General features: G+C 45.0%; 1 protein-coding gene across 1 annotated transcript; it reads left to right on the forward strand.

Moving 5' to 3' along the window:
- Window positions 1–11,429: 11,429 nt before the first annotated feature.
- HPN (hepsin) lies at window positions 11,430–24,146 on the forward strand. The gene is made up of 12 exons (XM_081334515.1): window positions 11,430–11,539; window positions 12,716–12,817; window positions 13,482–13,523; window positions 13,766–13,895; window positions 15,048–15,170; window positions 16,978–17,018; window positions 17,337–17,502; window positions 18,341–18,531; window positions 18,986–19,081; window positions 20,613–20,755; window positions 22,238–22,402; window positions 23,702–24,146. The coding sequence occupies exons 1-12, from the start codon at window positions 11,524–11,526 to the stop codon at window positions 23,738–23,740; spliced, it is 1,254 nt and encodes a 417-aa protein (XP_081190641.1). The 5' UTR covers window positions 11,430–11,523; the 3' UTR covers window positions 23,741–24,146.
- The last annotated feature ends 1,442 nt before the right edge of the window (window positions 24,147–25,588 follow it).

Raw genomic sequence — 25,588 nt, forward strand, 5'->3', positions numbered from 1 at the left:
GATGATGGGCTGTGGCGGCAACTGCACATACACAGGGGACTCCGATCCACTGTCCGAGGCGCTGGTCTCTCCATCGCTGACGTCCAGATTGATGAGGACGCTTTTGTTCCTGGTGCTGTCCTTAGAGCGGGCTGGTGGAGGCTGGCGGGCTTCTTTCTGTGGGACCTTCATGCCGGCCAGCAGGTCATCCAAGGTGTGAGGCAGACTGCTGGTGGAGTAGAGGATGTTCTTGGAGCTCTCCCCAGGGTTGATCAGACCATAGCTGGAGGTGTCGCTGCTGTCACTGGTGGGCATTGAATCATTTCTGTAGAGCTGAAACTGAATGGAGGAAGAGAAAGAAGGAGAAACAGTTCCCCACTAAGAAGCAGACCTGACGTCTTCTCCTACCTTCCTGAGGCATCTGCAGAGGGAACAAAAACAGCAGGATGGCAGATCCCCTTTTTTTTACATGTCTAATATTTTGATTTCAGGGTCACAACTGTCATTTTGATTATTTTGATTCCTCTTTCTTTCTATCTTCTTTTCTTCCTTCCTTCCTTCCTTCCTTCCTTCCTTTCCTCCCTCCCTCTTTCCTCCCTTCCTTTCCTCCCTCCCTTCTTTCTTTCTTTCTTTCTTTCTTTCTCTTTCTTTTCTTTCCTTTCCTCCTTCCTTTCCTCCCTCCCTCCATCTTTCCTTTCTTCCTTTCCTTCCTTCCTTCCTTCCTTCCTTCCTTCCTTCCTTCCTTCCTTCCTTCCTTCCTTCCTTCCTTCCTTCCTTCCTTCCTTCCTTCCTTTCTCGACACAAGTTTTCCCCAAGTCAAGAACCTTACCTTGACTGTATATCCCACCTAGGGGTCACATTGAAGGGAACAAGCAATGACACCAGATACAAAATAGTCATGGCCAAATTAAAAACAGAGATTTGATCCACGTATGCATTACATACATTAGAAAGCCACCTTATGGTCCAGTGAGAGTTCTAGGAAGGCCAGTGTAGTGAAGTGGTGAAGACACTGAAGTGGGACTGTGAAGATACAGGTTGAAGGGCCTTAGGATTCCATGGTTGATTTGGAGTCAGCCATTCCCTCTGAGGCTAATCTATCTCACAGGCATGTTGTAGAATTAAAATAAGAGGAGTCTTTCCCCATTATAATTGCAAATAAAATAGCATTCTCTTTTTTTACCTCTGAGCTTTACAATTCATAACTTACCATTTTCTAGAGGGGTGAGGTCATGCCTTTAAGGAAAAAAAGATTTGATAAAAGTTCCTTATTGCAAGATATGATGATCAGCTCTGAATATGTTTGGACCTTTAAGGTTGCATCTGGTTACTGGAACGAGACAATGTGAACCCTTCAGATTATTACAATGCTAAGAGACTTTTGAAACTTTAAATATGTTAATGCCCAAGTCTACAGAATTCAATTTTAGGACATACATCCAGTTCACACCCGGGGGGCAGGGGGGTTGGTAACAAATGATGCCAATGACACATGACACACACACACACACGTTATTGTGTTAGTACTACTCTTACATCATTGTGTTGCCAAAACTCACATCAGTATTAAGTCATAGTAGTCATGTGATGATGTCACCACACGCATGTTCCACCTGCATGGAAAAGGACGACTAAGAGGAGGAGGAGGAGGAGGAGGTGGCAGCCAAGGTCTATGGGGTCCTTGGTGCTCTCTGAGCTTTGACTGTTTTATTGCACATGTTTCATGATTCAACTAGGAAACCTCATCAATGCTAGAAGGGAGTGAGGTTTGTGAAGAGGAGGAGGAGGAGGAAGAGGGGGAAGGAAGGGGAAGGGGAAGAAGGAGAATAGAATAGAATAGAATAGAATAGAATAGAATAGAATAGAATAGAATAGAATAGAATAGAATAGAATAGAATAGAATAGAATAGAATAGAATAGAATAGAACAACAAAGTTGGAAGGGATCTTATAGGTCATCTATTCTAGTCCAACCCCTGCTTAAGCAGGAGACCCTGTATCATTTCTGACAGATGGCTGTCCACTCTCTTCTTGAAAGCTTCCAGTGTGAAGCACCCACAGCATCCAAAGGCAAACTGTTCCACTGGTTGGTTGTTCTCACTGCCAGAAATTTTCTCCTTATTTCTAGGTTGGCTCTCTCTCATTGATCAGTTTCTATCCATTGTTCCTTGTCTGGCCTTCAGGTGCTTTGGAAAATAGGTTGACCCCTTCCTCTCTGTGAATACTGGAACACTGCTATCATGTCACCCTTGGTCCTTCTCCACTAGGCTAGCCATGCCCAGTTCCTGTAACCGTTCTTCATATGTTTTAGCCTCCAGTCTCCTAATCATCTTTGTTGCTCTAGATTTGTAAGTCTACCATATGTTCACCCCAGCAACACTATTGGAATCCAGAATTGTCCTCTGTCTCCTCTGCCCTGATTAAAAAGGGCTCATCAGAACACCAACCCTGCTTTCCAAAACATCTCCTCTTCTTCTCAAGTCACAGAGCTAGAGCTGACTTACCCCCACCAGAGGCTTCAGAACTAATAGAAACACCATCACCTTGAGTGGCTGTGGCTCTGGAGACCTGGCCCATTCAGGTCACTATTTGCTTATCTCTCATTATGCAACAGTGATGCCCTTTCCCATTATGACCAGGTGTGCCCATAAGGACAGGTGTGCCCTCCAAAGTCTAAGACCCAGAGTCCTTTTTTTTAATGTACGCAGAGGGTTCAAGCAAAGCTAGGCATTCGCACACACTCCATTGGAAATAAAACATGCACACTTTTGGTATACACAGCCGTTCCCCCCCCAGGAGGTGCATTTTCTACCAGTATGCTCCAGGGTGGAGATCTGTGCATCAGGAGAGTTGGTGTGGTGCAACCGTAAGACAATCAGGGTGGGGGATCCATGCTCCTTCAGAGGTTGCTGAACTCTGCTTCTTACAGTCACACCGAGTAAAAAACGCAATTTGGTAAGCTATAAAAGACAACAGGCTGATCATCCAGAATCCAACAGCTACAATATTAACCCCTTTTTAGTTTATCCCAGTGAGTCATATGCTACTTTACTCATGTGCACCGATAATGCTCAATCACTTTCTTTTCTTGAGAATGGATGCCGTTTGCAACCTGCCTTTTGCTTGGGGGGGGGGTGCCCTTCCCTATTCTCAGCTGCTGTTTTTTTTTTCCCTCTGGCACCATTTGGGGCTCAGCTTGGCTTCGATTTTTTTCAATTGATGGCAAATATTCCGGCTTCATTCCATGAATAGTATGCTGTATTTTTCACTTTCCAACTCAGAAGAACGGCTCAGCTAAAAAGAAACAGTTCCAAACATCAAGAAAACAGCAGGGATTATTTATTACATGGATACAGATGCTCACCTCACACAGGTGGCTCTGGCTGACACACAGCAGTCAAATAAGAACACTGTTAAAATACAGCGAAAACAGTTAAACTGCCTCCAATACCGAGTACAGTATGACTGGTTTTTGCCCTGTGAACCGATATTTGGGAACTGGCGTTTTCTCGATTCATACTGACGATAGGCTTTATTTTGCCCTAGTTCTCCGTTTCTTTTTTTGCCCAGAAAAGAATGTTCCAATCAATAAAAACAACTAGCGCCAACTGGTCTTTGATGGACCTCAAACCCTCAAAAGCCAGCTGATTTCCTGATTCTATTTTCCCTGGTGAAAACTTCAAATGCTGCTCCAGTGCATAAGTTGGAAATTGAAGCAGGGGAGGGGAGATACCCGGGGTTTGGCTCAGATGTTCTTACTCTATGCAAGGGTCAAGTTCAGGGGCGCTGCTCTTTTCTTGGCTTTCCCCCATCCCCTGGGCCAGTTCCAACAGCTGCCCAGGCTGGCTGCCCAGGTAATTAGTAACCGAACAGTACAAATCTCTTCTTCCCCTTTACCTCTGAAGCGCTTTTGCTGAACCCACCCGCACCTGCTTTTGCAGCAGTGAGTCATCCACGGACCCCTCCCCTTTCCCCCACTCCTGCGGCAAATGGTTCATTTACTTTGGTCTCCTGAAGGCTCCATATCCCACCCCTGGTGAAAAGGCCTTCTGGATTCTCTGGGGTGGCAAATCTCACAGACCCAAGAGAGATCAGTGGGTTTCCCTGATCTGCTCACCTTTGAGCAGCTGAACCACGTTTCACTCGGTGAATCTGATTTTCTGGATTTGCACGGCAATTCGATTTGTTTTTCACACGGCAGGTTTAAGCAGGTTCATTCAGGACAAACCTGCTGCGTTCACACCACACATTAAGCTAGGTTAGTATTTAACTTACTGTGGGGTTTGGGAGCTTAGGGCATGGTACAAAGTGAACTGGCACAACTGTGCTGTTATGGCATCATTTACAGAACTGCTTAACTTGATCATTGAGCCAACCTTCTTCCTGTGACCCCCTAAAACACAGTTGGATAATTTGAGGGCTTGTCCAAACTCATTTAATCTTCCTTTCCTTTCCTTTCCTTTCCTTTCCTTTCCTTTCCTTTCCTTTCCTTTCCTTTCCTTTCCTTTCCTTTCCTTTCCTTTCCTTCTTTTCTTTCCTTTCCTTTCCTTTCCTTTCCTTTCCTTTCCTTTCCTTTCCTTTCCTTTCCTTTCCTTTCCTTTCCCCTCTCTTCCCTTTCATACAGTGTTTGTTGTTGTTGTTGTTGTTGTTAAGCTAACTCTGACTCTTTGTAGCATTTTCAAAAAGTCCGCAGTGTTTTTTAGTTCAATACAAACGGTGGCTGAATATTTGATTCCAATCTGCATGAGAGTTAATGTCTCTTTTATTTAATCATACCCAGTTTGGTTTTGTGATCAAGCAGTTCTGCTGCCAGTTGGGGAGGATCCTCACTAGGCAGGATGGGACACCATCAAGAGATCCCAGCAGGGTAAGGTAGACCAGAAAGCCCCCCCACCTTCCAAGAAACCCCACTAACTTGGGAAAAGGCGACCCAACTACTTCTGTACAAGAGCTTATTCATAAAGTAGCCGAAAACTCCAAGCAGACTGCTGGCTTGGTGGGGAAAAAGCTGATTGATGTCCTGCTTGGAGGGGGAACTGCAGTTTGTTGGGGGGGGGGGGTGTGTGTTTAAAAACAGGTGGGAGTCAGTCTCTCTTTCCCTCTCCCTCTCTCCCTGTTTGTGTGTGCATGTGTGTGTGTGTAGGGGGGATTTGCGCTGCCATCAGCTCCTCCTCTTTCGCTGGCGCAAGTTTCTTGGCTCCTAGGTGCGTCCTCAGGTGGGTCGGACAATGGGCTCTTTCAGAAAGCAGCGGGGCTGAGCGGGTGTGTGTGTGTGTGGCGGCGGAGGAGAAAGAGATGAGCTGCTCGGGCGCTTTCCTCGCCAAGCGACGCCTCTAGAAGAAGGCGCGCTTCCAGACGGCGGCGGCGGCGGCGGCTTCGCAGCCTTCTCGCGGGCGGCTGTCTTTGAAAGCCGAGGATCCCCGAGAGGAGCCTGCCGAGCTGGGCAAGGGGACCCCACAGCCCGAAGCATTCGGATCCCAGATCCAGGCTCCCCGGCCCGCCGGCACCCTCTCCTTGCTGCCCTCCAACTTGGCCAGCGGGACTCGCTGCCACACTCCCAAGGCCCGGCTCGGCTTCGGACGGGTTTCCCTGCGTTGCCAAAAGGTGGATGGACCTGGAAGGGGTCAGACGGGGCGCCGCTGCTGATCCGAACGGCTTTGCTTGCGTCCTCTTCCCGGGATGCTCGGCTGAGATGCGCCTTGGCTCCCTAATTTAGGAACCCTACAACCAACCAACCAACCAACCAACCAACCAACCAACCAACCAACCAGCAAGCAAGCCAAGCCAAGCAAGCAAGCCAAGCCAAGCCAAGCAAACCAATAATCTCTCTCCATCTGTCAAGGAAAGGCCAGGATCCCAGCCTTGGAGTTTCCCCATTTGGGATCAAGTCCCGACGTTCCAGCTCGGGGATTCGGCCTCGCCTTTGCCTCCCCGCTTTGCTCGCCCTTCGCTTTAACAGAGGGAATATTGGAAAAAAGCCAACGCCCCGCCCACCGCCGCCTAGCCCCGCCCACTCACTTGCGCCCCCTTTCGCGTTGATCCCTTCTCGGCTCCTCTGCCTCTCTCTCTCTCTCCACAGGTACCACCTGCCCGGTCGCAGCTTCTGCGATCTCCCGGCTCTCCTGCAGCCTTGGCGATCGGCCCAGGAGGATCAAGGCAAGAAGCGCCTCTCAGCCAGCAGCGCCTCCGGTCCCGGCGATGAAGAGCGCGCCTCCCTGGGCTGGAAGAAGGCGAGTTCCCCTCGGCTGGGCGCATTTGCCCCGCAGTGCTTGAGGCGGTGAAGAGCGAGGTGAGGGTCCTAAAATCGCCCAGCAGTTGGGGCTGCAGCCTCCCTTCTCCCGAAAACCCGGTTCTTTGGAGAGCAAAGTTTGCCCTGTCTTGATAACCAAAGTCTGCTTGCCTGCCTGTCTGTTTTGTCATGATCAGATTTGCTCCTCGCACTTTTCATAGATTACTACTGTGTGTGAGAATTGCTCTTGCGGCTTTGTAGAATATTGGTAAATGGATCTCAGAGACCCAGTTTGGTGTAAGGGTTAAGGCATCAAGCTAGGAACCAGCAAAGTAGTTCTGCCTTAGGCACAAAACCAGCTTGAGTGGCTTTGGGCCAGTCACTCTCTCTCAGCCCCAGGAAGGAGGTAATGGCAAACCACTTCTGAAAAACCTTGGCAAGAAAACTGCAGGAACTTGTCCAGGCAGTTGCCCAGAGTCACAAATTCTCTCTCTCTCTGTCTCTGTCTCTGTCTCTGTCTCTCTCTCTCTCTCTCTCTCTCTCTCTCTCTCTCTCTCTCTCTCTCTCTCTCTCTCTCTCTCCCCCTCCCCCCTCCCTCTCTTTCCCCCCCTCCCCCTCTCTCTTAATTAGTTAATTTGTGGGAACAAGTCACCAGCTACTTTTTCTACACCCCCATTTTAGGGTCAGAAATAAAGCCACCAAGGCTTATAGATGCTTCTAACGCTTTTAAAAGTTATTTAATTTTTGAATTAAGGTTTCTGAAACAACCCTTTTTCCAAATTTGCATCGTTGACCGATAGATAAAAGGAGCCAAGTTGTCCTACCACACCAAATCTCGTCAGAAATGAACTGCGTTAAAAACAGTTGTGTCGCGCTGATCTGTTTTTGATCAACTCTCCTGAAACTCAGCCGCTTTCCTCAGAGAATCAGTTTGTTCCACAGCAGTCCACTTGTTTGCTTGTCCCCAAAGCTGGATTAACCCTTGACTGTTGTGTTACACCTCAGTTAACTTTTGCTGTATTTCACTAGAGCCAAATGTTTCTTTAGAAGGCGAGGCAGGTTACTCGAAACTGATTTGGTGTAATCGGACCCAAATGAGAACTATCTAAATGTTTAAATGTGTCTGTATGTGGTGTAGGGGGAGAATTCAGAAAAGGTTTGTCTTCTGATAAGTATCCATAGTTATTTCATCACGATAAAGTAACTATTAGATTCCGTGGCACTGATTTGTCCATGTCATTGTAATGCCACCAGAATAAATATTGCTTGTGGCTTTCTAAATTAATTCATGCTTAATAAATTAGTTCTATAAGCCTTTTGCCTAGATTCCACAAGCCATTCATATCTAGTCCAGACATGTCAAACCCGGGGGCTGGATCCGGCCCGCGAAGTGGTTTCATGTGGCCCGCGAAGCCATCCTGGAAACAGTGAGGGAACGGCCCCCACTGCCTTGGCCCCGGCCCAGAGACCCTCCTTCTGCCAGAGACCCTCAGATCTGTCCCACTCCTGCCCAGGCCCCCATAGGCACCCTTGATGCGAACGATGTAGAGCTGGCCACGCCCACCCAGTAGGCCATACGCAGTCTAGCCACGCCCACCCAGTAGGCCACGCCCACCCTGGCCACACCCACCCGGCCCCTTGAGGGCAACTGCAATGCTGATGCGGCCCTCAATGAAATTGAGTTTGACACCCCTGCTTTAGTCAGAGGCACTCTGTATGAGTTGTAATACTGCATAGGGCCACTAAGTGGCCACCAAGAGCCACAGAAAACCCTAGCTCTTTGCTACCCACTAGTGACCATCCATATTTAGTAGCCCTACCTTGGTGATGACCAAAATTTGACTCCAGAAGGGATGGGCAAAATCCCTTCTGCTGTGCCCCTTATTCTGCAGGTGGTTCCTAGCAGGATTATCTGATGTTGGGTCAGTTCTGATAGCATCCTAAACCTGAAACCCAAGTGATCAAAATACAAATGTTGCATTCAAGCTATGTTCAAACAAATAAACCACGCTATGGTTTAATAGAATAACCTGGTTCACTCAGCTTGCTTAAACGATGGCTGGGTTCTCTGAGCATGACAGAATACAGAGTTGAAAGGGACCTTGGAGGTCTTCTAGTCCAACCCCCTGCTCAAGGAGGAGACCCTATACTATATCGGACTGGTGCCATTGGTTTGTGTCTTTGTGTGGCATTTTAGACTCTGCAGACAGTGAGCTTGGCAATTTTGTAATTTAAATACCTGGGGCTAAGGAGGATTCTCAAACATTTTAGAAAGATGATCTGAGTCCATAGCAATAAATGATTCATCCTCTTTTAAACTTCACCTTTTCATCAAATGATATGCTGTTTGCTCTGATTCCCTTCAATCACTAGTATTCTATGAATATAGCTAAGGTAGGTGTGGATAATGGCATTCCTAATCTTAATGTCTTCTTTCCTTTTGAATACTTTTCTGAAAAGGATTGTAATATACGACTGTGTCTGCATTTTGGATATGTTCTTCCCAGTAAAACAGCTTTCACTAGCAGAGATTGTCAGATGTTCTCCGATACACAATCTTTTTGCTCAAGTACGATACTGTGCCAGACATTCTGGGTGGATTCACATCACTTCCTTGATTTGGGGAATCTAGTTTTACATCATGCACCGAACAAAAGAACCCAAAGGGGTTGGGATCCCACAAAATGCTGAGTCAGTAACGCAACGGCAGCACCCTTACCCCAATGCAAACTCAGCAGTCTCAGCATTTTATGCAAGGATTGCATGAACAGAACCACAAACATATTTTAGGATAAAACTTTAGAGAGGAAAACTACTTTTCCAGCTGTTGTTGGCTGAGCAATTGAACTGTCCTTTAAAATTAGGCATCTTTGTTTGAAAAGTGTCTCATTTGATTGAGCGAAAGGTGACCAAAAATGGGCATCTTTCCCTAACAAGTTAAACAGGTAAGAGGAATTGAGTGGGATCAAGCCAGGGGCCATATTGTTCTGCCGTTTGTTTCTCACAGTGGCACATACAGTAAGATGAAACAGGATACTGTACATGCTGCAGCAATAGAGGCCCCATCCTGATCCGCACACTGATTAAACTCCAAGTTGTTGAGCTACGATTTATTCAATTATTCACAACGTGTTAAACCGCAGACTTTGCTTTCTAAACTGTGAAGCCTGATTCCCTTATTTTAATCAAAAGCAAGCAAAGCCACACTGTGGCCTATTGGAATGCAGGAACAGACAAACCAAGCTATCAATTACTATTAAAAACCAGCAATTTATTACCGGTAAGTCCATCTTAAATTGAACGGAAGAAGAATTGATGGTGAGTTGGACATGAAAGCTGACTGGGTGATCCTGGGCCAGTTCCTCTCTCTCAGCCCAACCCACCTCACAGGGTGGTTGTTGTGGGGAAAGTAGGAGGAGGAAGGCCTGTTGGATACATTTGTCTCCTTGAGTTATTTATAAAATATAATATAGGCGGGATACAAATAATTAAATAACGTCCCATATGCACAATGGGTTCCCTTAATGATTGCGGCATTTGCTGTGTGATTGCCATATTTCTTAAGTGCCACAAAAGGAGGCATAATTTGAGTCTGCAATTTCAGTCATAAGTCGTGATGGTCGTTAAGCTGGCATGGTCATGTGATGGCCTGCTTAACAACCGTCATGCCTTATGACCAAAATTGCAGGCTCGATCACAGTTGTAAATTGAGGACTAGCTGTATGCATTGGGAGAAAATGTGCGTCATGCAAATGGGATTTAAAGCCATGTTGCAATATGGAGTGTTCATAAATAAAGTTCCATAGCCGGACTGATGCCATAAGCCAGGGATCTTCAAACTTGGCCCTTTTATGACTTATGGACTTCAACTCCCAGAATTCCTCAGCCAGGCTGAGTTGAAGTCTACAAGTCATAAAAAGGCCAGGTTTGAAGACCCCCCCCTGCCCTAAGCACAGCTCAACAACGGAAGTGAAATTGCCATGCGATGGAAACATATATGTGACCTCATGATGTCTGCAACCCAAACTTCTGAAACTTTACTCACTCGTTAAACAATGCAGATTAAAGTCCAGCGCAGCGGATAAGGACAACTAATCAAAAAGTTTGAGTAAACTCAATTACAGCAGTGGAAGAGTTAAGGACATAGTAGGTATGGGGGGAAAAAACTGTGGTGTTTCCTTCCCCCCCCCCCCTTGCCTTGGCGCCTGTGCTTATTTTGCTTAATGGTTAATCCAGAGCTGAAGAGAGGCAAAGCTATCTTCCGGGAAATTCCATTCCCCCTTAGCACTGCGTTTGGGTCTTGTGTATATTGTATGTGTGGGAGAGATTTGCCTGCAAATCTGGAGAGTCCTTCAGGCATGCTGACAGCCTCTTCTTGTGCCTGAATGGACGTTGGCCATGGAGTGGTAATGTGTTTTGCTAGGTTAATCATCTAGGTTTAGGATGCTCAAGGTAAGCCAGGTTTTAGCTTCCTATCATTAGGACCGCACAGGTTCAAAAATGATATGGAAGAAGGTGTTGATTTTTGCGCAAGCAGATCACCCCTCTGACAGTCCCTGAACCAGCCTGACATTTTTTAGGCTTCAATGGAAACCTGGAAGGCCAAACTATTCCTTGGTGAATGAATGAATGAATGAATGAATCCCAAAGCAGCCCAGATTTCAGACTTCAAGGATAGTTGTACCTTTCTCTTCCTTCGAAATTCACCCAATGAAATAGCTAAGTATAAACATGAATTTGGGCAGACTCTGGGAGATTGTGGAGGGCGGGGGAGCCTGGCACGCTATGGCCCATGGAGTCATAAAGAGTTGGACACGACTTAGAGACTGAATAACAACAAAATAACTATAAAGGTAGAAGCTAAACAACGCTTCAACGCTAGTAGGAAATTCCAGGTAGAATTTGGTGAGCTCTAAGAGGAACACAGGTCAACTACTGGGCTGCACTGGTCTGCTCTGCCAAGCGCTCTAAGAAAAAGAAACTTTTAACGTGAGCTGTGGGGGCGCAGTGGTTAGAATGCAGTATGGCAGGCAAACTCTGCTCATTGCCAGGTGTTCGGTCTTGGGCAAGGTTGACTCAGCCTTCCATCCTTCCAAGGTTGGTAAAATAAGGGCCCAGGTTGTTGGGGGCAATAAGCTGACTCTGTAAACCGCTTAGAGAGGGCTGTCAGGCACTACGAAGCGGTATGTAAGTCTAGGTCCTATTGTTATTCTTTTTCCTTTAGGACTTGGGGATTGGACCCAAAGGCCCTTGGGCCCGAAGAGCTTGATTTCCAAGCAGACGGCCGAGCAGCTTTGACGATTAGTTGCTTTTGAAATGGCGGAAAAAGATGGTGAGTTGAACTGTACAAAAAGAGAAGGGAAGGAATAAACCCCCAAATCTTACTCTCCTCCTTTAAAAGAGCCTTGGTGGAGCAGTGGGCTCATGCCTCCTTAAGTAACACCAGCTGCCTGCAATTAGTGCAGGTTCGCATCCCACCAGGCTCAAGGTTGACTCAGCCTTCCATCCTTCTGAGGTAGGTAAAATGAGGACCCAGATTGTTGGGGACAATTAAGCTGACTTTGTAATAATGCCGCTGGGGTGTGTGTGAAAGCCCTAATAAGCAGGCATATACATAGAATGAAGGCTACTGCTAAGCTTGTAAGCTGCCCTGAGTCTTCGGAGAAGGGCGGGATATAAATGGAATTAAAATAAATAAAATAAATAAAAATAAAATAAATCCTCAACCCTCCTGCCGTCTTTCTTGTTTCTAGAGCAGGACTTACGATGAACATTTTTCAGGCATTCAGGGGAAGTGCAAAGCTGTTTGCTCACGAGGGTGACCTCTGTCACTTTCTCTCTAATCTGATAATTATAATAATAAGCTTTCCCCACCCCTTGTTTTAGCTTTAGGTTCAAAGGTGGAGGAGTTTCTGAAGAACATCTAGAAGATGAATTATTGTAATAATACTGTATAGTATAGACCTGGTTCACACATACACAAAACCCTGCCATATAGCTTGTTTGCTTTTGGCTCAGCAGGGAATATTCAGTGGTACCTTGGTACTCAACTGCTTTGAAACTCATTGAATTTGGTACTCAGTGCATTCTGATGTGAACATTTTGTTCCTTACTCATCGTTTGTTTGGTCCTCAACTTGTCGGTGTCAGCTGCCTTGTAACTCACTGCATTATTCCTTATGGGAAAAATGTGTTAGTTATTCATCGTTTCTGGTACTCATCGTGCCTGCTGGAACTGATTAACGATGAGTACCGAGGTACCACTGTATATCCATCCTCATGGCCTTCATATTAGGATGGTGACTAACATCCTAGGCTGGCGTTATGTACAAAGGCAGGACCTGGTTCTCTTGGATAATCGCCCCGTTTCTCCATTTCCTCTCGCTAATTTGGGGGAAAACCTTTTCTCTGTTATTAACGGCATCTAGGGAGTTGTTTTTCCAACACCTGCTTCTGCCTGATGGGCACAACTCTGAGCTTTGCTGCCTGATGATCTCTCTACCTTTCAGAAGAACTTAAAGCATGCAGCTGGACTCTGCCTAAAGTCATGGCAGTGGGAATCAGCACCTTCCTGCTGTTGGCTGGAATCGGAGCTGGGATTTGGGCAATAGGTAAGATCCCTTGTGAGATCTTTATATATTGCTCCATCTTACACCAAACTCTGGCTGGGTCCCAGTCACAAAATTGGGGTTGTTTGTGATGTACAATAAAGCTAGTGATTCTCAGCTGCAGCTTGGCAGAGATGGGGATATGCATGGAAGTGAGAAACACTTGCATACAACAATAGGCTAGTAAAGCGTGAAAGCTGGCTGGGTGATTTTGGGCCAATCACCAGGAGACAGTGAGTTCTAGTCCCACCTTAGGCAAGGAAGCTAAGTGGGTGACGTTGGGCCAATCATCAGTAGACTGTCAGTTCTAGTCCCACCTTAGGCATGAAAGCTGGCTTTGGGTCAATCACCAGGAGACAGTGAGTTCTAGTCCCACCTTAGGCAAGGAAGCTAAGTGGGTGACGTTGGGCCAATCATCAGTAGACTGTCAGTTCTAGTCCCACCTTAGGCATGAAAGCTGGCTTTGGGTCAACCACTAGGAGACAGTGAGTTCCAGTCCTGCCTTAGGCATGAAAGGTGGATGAATGACTTTGAGCCAGTCACTCCCTCTCAGTCTACCCACCCTATTTCCACTGTGAAGAGCAAGCATTAACTTCTGTAGAATATGGATTTTGCTTGTCGTCCTGCTGACCAATGTTCTAATCAATCTTATTATCTCCCACTACAGTGTTGTCTGTGCTTGGGAGTGAAAAGGAAAGCTTATATGCAGGTGAGTGTGCGTCAAATGGCTGTGAGCTCTTCCACCACCTGTGACGTAGCCTCACCTTTTCCAGCCTGATGTCTTCAGGAATGGTGGGACGGCAGCTTCTCCAATTCCCACCCAGTCTGATTAAAAAGCAGCTGTCAAATATGGTAGCTCAGCAACAGATGGGATCAGCCGGTCTACCTGGGAGCAACAAAGGAGCAGGGGCAGGGATGGTCCTATCTTATCACTACCTTTGTTCTGTTCAGTTCAGGTGAATACCGAGGACCTGCGCCTGACCGTGTATGATGAGACTGAAGGGAAGTGGAGACTCCTTTGTTCTTCTTCATCTGATGCCCAGGTGGCAGCTCTTAGTTGTGAGGAGATGGGATTTGTCAGGTACACCAGAAACCTGGCTGTGATGACAAAGTCTAGAGGGGCTTTATTTTATTTTATTTTTTATTTTAATTCCATTTATATCCCGCCCTTCTCCGAAGACTCAGGGTGGCTTACAAGCTTAGCAGTAGCCTTCATTCTATGTATATGCCTGCTTATTAGGGCTTTCACACACACCCCAAGCGGCATTATTACAAAGTCAGCTTAATTGCCCCCAACAATCTGGGTCCTCATTTTACCTACCTCGGAAGGATGGAAGGCTGAGTCAACCTTGAGCCTGGTGGGATGCGAACCTGCACTAATTGCAAGCAGCTGGTGTTACTTAAGGAGGCATTAGCCCACTGCTCCACCAAGGCTTTAGATGGGGAGGTGAGAGGCATAAGCAAAGATAGACTGGTATGAGTCTATGCCTCCTTAAGTAACACCAGCTGCCTGCAATTAGTGCAGGTTCGCATCCCACCAGGCTGAAGGTTAACTCAGCCTTCCATCCTTCCGAGGTAGGTAAAATGAGGACCCAGATTGTTGGGGGCAATTAAGCTGACTTTGTAATAATGCCGCTGGGGTGTGTGTGAAAGCCCTAATAAGCAGGCATATACATAGAATGAAGGCTACTGCTAAGTTTGTAAAGCCACCCTGAGTCTTCGGAGAAGGGAGGGACATAAATGGAATTAAAAAAAAACTTAGGCAACTGGGCTTGTAGATTGGCAGAGTTGCTCATGTTGATCCGGTCATGTTGATTCAGCGTGATTCCAGCTCTCCTAAGCTATAATGCTCGGACCTTTTCATGCCATTGTAAGATTGTCCCCAGAGATTAGGTGGAGTCCAGTGGCACCTGAGTCTACTTGTTGTCAATTTGTTAAATAAAATTGGATCTGTGCTATTTAAACAGATTGCTATCTCAAAAAGGAAAAAAAAGAACACCCCTTCATACACATTCATATCTCTCTTTGATGGAATTCCATAAACATGCGCCAGGAATAGTGGGTCAGAAATTAGGGGAGACACTGCCTAAAAATAAAGACTTTCCCAAAGCAAAGGCTGCTTTGGGCTCAGTGCTACCACTTCCCAAAGCATGGAAAACGCCGTACTCTAATGAAACCTTACCAAGTCACTGGTTGGATGCTGATTTGGGGGGGATTTGTCTCTCTGTTCCAGATCTCTCTCCCATTCAGTCCTGGCTGCAGACAGCATAGGTGCCAACGGAACATCAGGCTACTTCTGTGTGGATGATTCTCGCCTGCCTTTTGTGAGAAAGCTTAGAGAGGCCATCTGGGTGTGGTAAGGACCACTTGCCTCCTCCTCCTCCCTTTCCTTTGCTTAAATACTTAGTGTCCACGCTGCTAACTTTGGATGTTTTTGCATTGCCAACAGATGGAAATGCAGCCATTTTCTTCTTTTTTGCTTTTAGGGTTAGATGATGCTGGGGGGATGGGGAGGAATGTGCATGGGAGTCTAGCTAGACATAATAACGCTGAACCTAGCATGAGAACCAAGGTTGTTGAAATAAGAGATGATAAAGAATTGGGGCTGGAGAGCTGGAGGGGAAGCCGTGCTTTAATTGGGGAATGTGATTTATGACTGTTAACTGAAGGAGGGAATTGTGCTTTGATACTATGTGCTCAGGGGAAGGGAAACTCAGTTTTTGGCTTCGACTATGTTAGTGCCAATGCTATGCTACTCAAATAAAGTTTCTTTAAGGTAAACAATGCCTCAAAGTTCTTTGAAGAGTTTCATCTGTCGGAACCATGACATTAAGCCAAAACTTCCCAGCCTTTAATGTACAGGGTAACACCTAGTATTTCTAGCTAGCATGGCCAGAGGGCAAGAATGATGGGAACTGATGCTGCCTAATACACCTAGCAACTCCTAATGACAGAAACCTGAGCACTTCTGAGTTAAGGAATGCGTTCATTGATTGATTTAGCAAATGTATATATCCGCCCATCTCACTGAGCATGACTGTGGGCTGCATAGCCAAGAGTAACAAATAAAACAATATAACCCATTACAATAATTAAACCTCAATGAAGCATATAACCCAGGGTTGTGGGAGAATAAGTGACTGAAATGGAATACTGTACAACTAGCTCAGAGGCTCTCCAGGAGATCCTGAAAAAGGTTACATTTTTAAGGGCTTTCTAGAAGGTTAAGAAGGATGGGGCTAATCTCACCTTGGGGTGAGTGGGACAGGGAGATGATGTTCCACAGGATGAGAGTCAGAGCAGAAAAGGCATGTGTTCTGGGTTCCATCAGATGAGCTTCCCTGGAGGACAGGACTTGCAACATCCCACCTCCCCTGTTCCCTCCACTGGCCCCGATGGGATGGATAGATGTAATTGGGAAAAGATGTCGTCACCCCTGCCAGGTAAACAGATAGTAATCACCACCAGATGAGCCAATCCAATTTATTGTAAAGCTACATTGACAAATTTTGCAAGTCTGAAAGTACAGTTCTCCCCCCATCTTCTTTACAACCTTTAGAAAGAGAAAGGTGTGTTTTTTTTTAATCTGAGCCTCTTGCCTCACCCATTATCCACCTGTGGGCTCTACTGTCTTATGTCTAACCATTCTCTTGCTAGAGTCTCTTCGCCCATTCTCCCAAACTCTTGCCTACCTGCCATTACAGCTGGTCTCTCGATAGCTGGTTCCTATTGCCCATTTTCTGCCTTATCAGCCCAGAAATAAAACATTATGCACGTCACATGTTTTGAAATCAAGATGCATATGACCAAGGATTGTGAGATTTCAAAGCATCTTGAGAGCATGAGGTTGTTTTGGCACACAGACACGGAGAATAATTTTTGGTCCAGGAGTTGCTTAGAAGCAACATGATATATATAGTAGCTACTTTTCCTAAATTATCTTGTCTTTGCATGGGAGACCAACTGGTGAACTTGAAGTCTATAATGAAAGATCCCTGGGAACTGAATGCAATCGGTCCATCATCATTTAAGAAAATCAAAACTAGAGATATTCTGTGTCCCGCAGAAAATTCAAAACTGCAAAAATTGGGAGTTTGCACTTTTCTTGACAATGCCTCTTACTTCTCCTTCCATAGACTTGAGTTTTCTTATCTTTCTCACAGTGATTGTCTGACAGGCCGGTTCCTGGCAACTCTCTGTCAAGGTATGGAAATCACAAACTATTTCCAGAATATTTTTAGCCCTCTTTCTCTGCCCCCTTCCTGTCCAATCGACGCCTTTCTTTCTCACCTTTGACCTTTCTCCAAATCTCCCTCCGATCTTCTCTTATTCATATGCTACATCCAACTTTCCTGTCTTCCGATTTGCTCAAAGCTAGATTCTCCTCTGCAGCTTGTTGGTTTCATCCCAAGCGCCCAGCTGGGTTATTCTGATATCCTTGCTTCTCATGAATTTCATTCATGAAGGTATGTGGGATACAAAGGTGCATCAAAATGGATATTAACTATTGTATGCTTTGCAGACTGTGGACGCAGGAAGTTATCCGTAGACCGGATTGTAGGTGGCCAAGATGCCAGGTTGGGTAAATGGCCCTGGCAAGTCAGCCTACGTTATGATGGGACACATCTTTGTGGCGGCTCCATCATCTCAAATGAATGGATAGTTACAGCAGCTCATTGCTTTCCAGAGTAAGTCTCGGCCTAGAGATGTGTGTAGAATAAGATCCAGATTTGTAATATTGATTGTTCTCAAGAGTTGACCAGATGTTTCTGAGTGCTCACTAGGGAGGAACGTCAACTGTTGATGAGCAATTTCAGAGTTCAGAAGTGCCCTCCAGATGTTTAGCTTTCAATCCCTAGAATTCTAAACCCACAGCCATGCCAGCTGGGGAATTCAAGGAAGCCCTCTAAAGTGCGCCCTGATTTGTTGCTAATTGTAGATTTTACTCAAAAAAGCATTTAACGCTGGTCTCTAAGGCCATGAAGATTCCTCAGCTTGTTAAGATTGTGACCTTAGGAAGAGGTCCTAAGTCAATATACAGTTGGTTAGTTCAAGCTTAGCAGGCTGTGAACTCAGACAATTGTGGCTTATTTCTTAATAAATGGAAGTAATGAACATTTTGGGTAATGGGTAAATCTAGCCGCAAGGCTGGTCATAATATCAAAGTGCTACTGAAAAAAGAGACACCCCCCCCCCAAAAAAAAACCACCACAGGGCTGCTGTTTTTTGCATTTTGAAGCAAATGAAATAATACATCTGGGCGGGGTTAGCACCATGTGCTCTGCTTGGCCATAAAAGCCATTTCCTGCCTTTAACAAGCCATGCCCCCAAAATAAAATAAAAATACCAACCATAACCAAGGTTACGACGAATCAAGTTCAGCTTGTGATGTGAATGCAGCCGCTATGTCTTTAATTAATTCAAGCAAACCTGTTAGATGTGCCCAGCTCTCAAGAGATCACTAAATCCAAAGTCCCACTGATCCCAGCTGCTGTCCAACTTTCCCCTTTTGGGTTTGCTTTGCAGGAGGAATCGCGTGGTGAGCCGCTGGCAAGTGTTCATGGGCGCCATATCTCAGCAATCCACTAGGGGGCTGCAGATGAATGTGGCCGGCATTGTGTACCATGGTGGGTACAGGCCCTTTGTGGACCCCAATAGTGAGGAGAACAGCAATGACGTTGCCTTGTTGCGCTTGGCCACACCACTCTCCTTCAATGGTGAGAATATTGCGGGGTAGGAGTTGTTGGGTCATGACATCACAATGCAAAGCCCACCCATCCTCTGTTTGTGTGCAACATCTTCACATTAAGATGAACGGATAGAGAAGAAAGGAGTATTAGGTACTGTATATTTGCTGCCTTATTTATAAAATAATAAAGGCAGGATAAAAAATATATCTTAAAAATGGCCTGAGATGTCCATGTTGCCCCTGGCCATTTTCTCCCTAAAGTTGTGGAAGACCAGCACCATCTAGTGGGGATTGCATTGAAAGTCACTTTTCCTTTGAGGAATTTCTCCAATTCACAAATTCTCTCTTCCATTTGATTTTTTTTTAAAAAAGGATACATTTTGGGCACACCATTCACAGAAGCAACTTGCCACTCCTGACCATGAGCCAGGGAAAGAAGAATCCTTCCCAAGATAGCAATGCATTTTTTTTTAAATTTACAGAATTTATTCAACCAATCTGCCTCCCAGCATTGGGGCAAACCTTGGTGGATGGCAAGATCTGTACTGTGACGGGATGGGGCAACACACAATACTACGGTAAGGGCCTCTTGCTGCCACAAGATGGCAGTAGTGTTTGCACAGTTGGAGTTTTCAGTCAAGTTGTTTGAGAGCTTAATTTCCGTTGAAAAGTTCTGCGTTTTAGGGAAGGGAAGAGGAAGGAAAGGAAGGAAGGAAGGAGAAAGAGAGAAAGAAAGAGAAAGAAAGAAAGGAGAGGGAGGGAAGGGGGATGCAGGCAGACAGGCAGGCAGGCAGGCCAGGCCAAAAGGAAGAAAATACACACAAAATAAAGAGAGTATTTATAATTGCCCTGCATAGACCTATATCTATCCATGAATGTAAGCCTCACAACTGCCATAAAGCTAGCAGATAAATGTTTTCTTCCCCTTCCTTCCCCCCCCCAGCATTTTATATAGGCTACAGAATTTATATTACTATTCATTTATCAGGTATCATTACATTCTTGTTGGCACCTAAGACAAGCAACGAGATGCCAGTTTCTGTGTCTTGCTTCTCTTTGAAGATACTGGAGTTTGCAGACCTCTTTGGGTAATAATACAGTTACAGCGGGACACGTATAAGCTCACATAAATCGGCCTCAGTGGATCGGAAGAGAAATGAGCCGGTCTCTGTTCTGAAGCTGGAGCCAAAGCAGCTCAGGGAAAAGTGAAAGTGAAGATCCTTGCTTTGATTGAGGCTTCACATAACTCTTTTCTCCAGATGTTTGCCTTTTCAGTCCAGAAGTCCTTACTTCTCTGCTTAAGGAAAATGTAAAACAAAACAAAACAAAACAAACTTTTGGAAAGACTGTGGGTTGATAATGGAACATCTCAGATCCAAAGGCCAACTCAATGGATCTGAAAACAAGTCTGAGGTCCTGTCTAGAGAGCCTCTGATTCGCTAGATGTTGATGAACTACAACTGCCAGCATCCCTTGCTGCCCAGCACTTCTTAATCATAATTCAGGAAGGGGAAAGAACTCTGTATCCCTGACCTATACCAGGGGTAGGCAACCTCGGCTCTTTTATGACTCATGGACTTCAACTCCCAGAATTCCTGAGTCAGCATAGCTGACTCAGGAATTCTGGGAGTGGAAGTCCATGAGTCATAAAAGAGCCGAGGTTGCCTACCCCTGACCTATACCCATTAAAGCTGGATAAGGCAGTTGCCAGCAGTTTCCACAACAGAAAGAACAATTATGCGCTATAGGTTAGGTCCCTTCCGAGGCTATTAAGAGAATGGGCAAGGGTCCACTGATCGTGAACGAAGGAAAAAGACTAAATTTGAAATCCAGAACTGTAGATTTCTATAAGGGTTTGATTTCTAAGCACTGCAGTGCTCTATCTTTTCTGCCTATGTGGCTTTATGCTCTTCTGCAAGAATCTGGCTGAGTTATATTCAGTTACTTCCTAGAGAAGGTGAGAAGGAGCTGAAGAAGGTTTACAGCGGGGCCTGGGGGAAGCACGGCATCAAGAGAGAACTTGCCAACTACTGCAAAGCTGCCTTGAGCCGATGGAAGCACCCAGGCCGTCTGGTACGAAGGCAGCTTCTCCCTTGTCCCTCTTTGTAGGCCAGCAGTCTGATGTCCTTCAAGAGGCCAGTGTACCCATCATCAGCACCAGTGTCTGCAATGCCCCCGATTACTATGGCAGCCAGATAAGGCCCAGGATGTTCTGTGCTGGTTTTGCAGCTGGAGGCACAGATGCTTGCCAGGTAGGGGCTGTTTGGCATGGTGAAGAAGGAGTTGGGTATTGTAGATGAAAAAAAGGGGTGCATTAAGAGCACTTCTGATCTGTCAAGCATAGCGAGGGGAACGTGTGGCCAATTTCCTTTGATGCGAAAAGTAATCCAGGAAATATACACTAAGCTTGTGTTGTTGTTGTTGTTAGTTGCAAAGTCGTGTCCGACCCATCGCGACCCCATGGACAACGTTCCTCCAGGCCTTCCTGTCCTCTACCATCTTCTGGAGTCCATTTAAGCTCACGCCTACTGCTTCAGTGACTCCATCCAGCCACCTCATTCTCTGTCGTCCCCTTCTTCTCTTGCCCTCAACCTTTCCCAGCATTAGGCTCTTCTCCAGTGAGTCCTTCCTTCTCATTAGGTGGCCAAAGTATTTGAGTTTTAGCTTCAGGATCTGGCCTTCTAAAGAGCAGTCAGGGTTGATCTCCTCTAGGACTGACTGGTTTGAACGCCTTAGATTCAGTTAAAAAATATAGTGCTTCTAGAACTGATACATTTAGCAATCGTTAAAGGAAGACCAAACAAGTTCTCCAGAGTGGTTTGGATTCTTTTCTTTGCCCACTGTGAACAACCTAATCTCTGTTACAGTGAATCCATTCACCCAATTTTGCGTTAAGCTCTTAGAATTGGACTTGGTGCCCTCTAGAACCGGGTTTCTCAACTTTGGCCACTTGAAGATGGGAGGACTTCAACTCCCAGAATTCCCCAGCCAGCCCTGGCAAAGCCACACCCATAGCAAACAATTGGTTGACTTAATGACGATGATGTTCACTTAATGACTGCCACAAAAGAGGTCATTTTACATCTTTTAGGACACACAACCTAAAAACCTAAACTTTCTTTTGTTATAAGATAAGATAAAATAATCTTTATTGTCATTTTTTTGTTACTGTGGGCACAATGGCACACATCAAAAATGAAATTTAGCTGCCCGCTCTCAAAGTGAAACACAAATGTGACACACACCTAAAACATATACACACACACACACACACACACACAACATATGTATAGACCCACACCCCTACATATACATAAGAGTAAAATTAAATACTGTCCACCTTGAATAGACACACACACACACACACACACACAACATATGTATAGACCCACACCCCTACATATACATAAGAGTAAAATTAAATACTGTCCATCTTGAATATATAACGGAAGGAGGAAGCCTGAGAGTTCACAAGGTTAATGCTGTATGGAATGAAACTATGGTTGAATCTGGATGTTCTGCTACGGATACTACGAAGCCCCCTCTTCCCAGAAGGGAACAAGCCATAATAGCTTTCCTTGACTTGATGTGGATGGATTAAAACTCCCAGTGTCCCCAGACATCCAGGCCCATGTGGTCTTTGAATTCTGGGATAGCAGTGCAGTGAATACAGAAGTGAGGATGACACGTAAATGCAGGTTTTCGTTTTAACCTAGGTTTCTTCCACACAACAGGGTGACAGCGGGGGCCCTTTTATGTGTGAAGACAGTATTTCACAAGTGTCACGTTGGCGGCTGTGTGGCATTGTGAGCTGGGGCACAGGTTGTGCCCTGGCCAATAAGCCTGGTGTGTACACCAAGGTTAACGATTTCCATGGGTGGATCCACCGCACAATGAAGGTAAATAGCACATGAATGGGGGAATGCTCCAGAGAAGCTGCTGTGGGAATCTGTGGTTGTGCTCACACAAAATGTTTAATCAACATGCTATGTTTGGTTCAAACTTTGGTGAATTGGCAGGAAGACATAAAATGCTGGGCAAACTCAGCCTGTTTGATGAGTTTGTTTCTGTGTGTGCACAAACCATCAAAATGGATTAATTCAGTTGCAACGTGAAGTATTTTATAGCAACACAGTCAGTAAATGAGGTTGTTTTTATTTCTCTCCCTACCCCCCCCCCCCAGTTTGATTCCAACGTGATCTAACCTTGCTCTTGGCTCCTCAAAGCCTCTCTGCCCCGACACTGAAATTTTAGGGGAACAATTGCTGAAAATCAGTAACACAATTTATTTCCAGATTTGAGGTAGGAAGTAAGAAAACCTGTATTGTAAGCCCTAAAAACAAAAAAAACAAAAAAAAAACAGCTTAATGAACCTATAATGTACTTAATCACCAAACCAGACACCTCTTCAATAAGGCGGAGAGAACAACAGTCAGAAAGTTTCTGTCTTAAACACAAACAGAAATACCGAAGGTGATTCCCCCCCCCACTTCAGTCAGAACTGAAGAAGCTTCTTGGATGAGAAGCAAAATGTCTTCAAGGAAAAAGAAAGAAAGTCCAGCTGCCTTTTTGGAAGTAAAATAAAAGCACCTTTGGGACAAACCATGACCTGGATGACTGAGAACCTCCATGGGCATCTACGAACAGATATATTGCTTACAAATTAAAACAAATCCACTTGCTTGAACATCGTTACTGCTTTTGCTTTCATGAAGTTTGTGAAAGAGAAAGTGACAAGATTGAGGCTGGAGAAGTAATTTTCACCTTATGCAGCTCTGGAGGATTTGACACTATGTTTACCACAGTCCTTGTCTAATCAAGGGTAGATGGTGGGGCAGTTAGCTCAACAGTCATACCTTCCCTTCTGAATTAGCAATTGACCCCCTCCCCCCCATTGCTTTAACAGTGATTCCCCATCACTGATCTGAGTAACTGGGGAAAGAAATCGAACGTGGGCATGGATCAGTCCTCCTTGTAGTTAATTTTCAGCCCCAGAATTCCACGAGTTAAAAAAGAAACCCCAGTTCAGCTAATATTCTTTTGATGTGTTCCTACGTTATTCCTATGGAGATGATGGAAATCAGAAGTTACAATATCTGAAGCCTGTCAGGCTTGAGGAAGGCTGGACCACTTTCCTGGTAACTGGAGATGCTTCACATACTTTTTTCTTTCTTTCTTTCTTTCTTTCTTTTCTGCAGACTAACTCCCACATTAGTGGGTTGGTGATTCAGAAATGAAATGCATGGAGCTGGCCTCCTCCCTTTCCAGTGAATTGCTGCTTTAAAAAGAAGAATCAAGGAAGAAGAGGGGGGGGGGAAGGAGGAATGAACATACTGTACCTGTGGCCTGGCCAAATGAGCAGAATGGGACAGAAAAGTCTTTGCCAATTGCTAAAGCTGTCATGGCTTATTGGCTCTTTAAGGCTTTTGTTCTGCTACCTTGTCTTCATGGTGCTTCTGGTCCTTCAGTGGCTATGTAGGGATGGGTTGAACAGAATAACAGGTTTGGAAGGGACCTTGGAGGTCTTCTAGTCCAACCCCCACTGCTCAAGCCGGAAACCCTATACCATTTCAGACAAATAGTTCTCCAATCTCTTCTTTAAAAACTCCACTGTTGGAGCACCCAGCACTTCTGGAGGCAACCCTGATTAATAGTTGTAACTTCTCCTTAGTTCTAGGCTGGTTCTCTCCTTGATTAGTTTCTATCCATTGGAAAGTAATATTCTGTGACCAGCTTCCCAACCCATTTTTTAATTGGTTAAAGAATGGCTTCCAGGTGGGCTCCTGCTACAGAAAATCACACACAGAGCTTTGTGACTTTAATGGATGCACTTGTATTAAAGGATTATAATAAAAAAATCCTATATTCCAATAGATCATAAGCTGAAGGCCAAAGCACAAATCTGAAAATTGGTTAGTATAGTCACTACACTATACTATAGTGGGTTAGTGTGTCATTTCACATCAATTCATTTTCAGTAGATTGTCATAACAATGTATCCCAATAGACTGTTTTTTATCATTCTTTGATTTTGGAGCTTTGTTGCCCAAAGTTCTTTAGACCAGCCCTTTTCAACTTGATGTTCCTCAGTTGTGTGGATTATTGTTTTCATCATTCCTTGTCACAGGTTGTGCAGTTATATCCTTCAGATGTGTGGGAGTACAAAGATGGTTGGGAAAGCTTGCTTTATGTCATTGGCCTACAGTCCATTGTGTCCACATCACACATTCTAACCACTGTGCCACCACGGCTCTTTTAAGTAATTGTTAATGATGATTTATAAGTTATCAGCTAGGTACAATGGACATTTTCTTTTTACAAAGAAACCTTCTCTTTTTACCTTTGGCCAAGGCAGTACCTTTCAAGACCAGAAAGCATCAAAGACAGTCTGTTTATTATGCCTTCGTGCATTGCATATAGATGACTGTACTGACTGTCTTCAGTCTTACCTAATCTTGTTCACTCAGATTGTGTATATTTTATACTTGCAATGATCTCAATAAAGAAAACTGGTTTTGACTGTGGGCAGTTCTTGAATGGATTTGAATAGTTTTCCCTGAGAATCCCCATTGAAAATGGGGTTCTCCACGTCACAAGTCAATTTAACTAAGACTTACGTCTCATAAGAGGTGTATTTTTTTTCCAGGAATGCCTCACCAATATCCTTGCAAGGAAAGAGAAATATTTATTGCATGATTTGAACAGCAGAGGACAGCAAACCGTAAAATTTGCTTCAATTTTCCTAGGTATTTCCCCCCCCCCCCCTTTAAGATATTTGGGTATTTCACATAAACTGACTTTTATTCTTGGAACTTTCTTGCCTTTGGAGAACAATTGCTGTTTAGGCAACCATGTCTTGGTGAGTCCATTTAGAGATTTTCATTCTGGAATGCTCAATATACATTGAAATTGTCCAGGACAATCATGGTTACACCCTACACCAAGAACTTCATAAATCATCTCCGTGACACGTCTAACCAGTCTTTGGTCCCTTATGTTCAGCTCTCAATAGTTAGCACCCTTCACTAATTTCAGAATGGCTGGTGAGGTCACTGTGTCTGCTCAAGCTAGTTCTGGGTAAGCAA

Source organism: Vipera berus, assembly GCF_964194415.1.
Source record: "Vipera berus genome assembly, chromosome: 9".
Lineage (NCBI taxonomy): Eukaryota > Metazoa > Chordata > Lepidosauria > Squamata > Viperidae > Vipera > Vipera berus.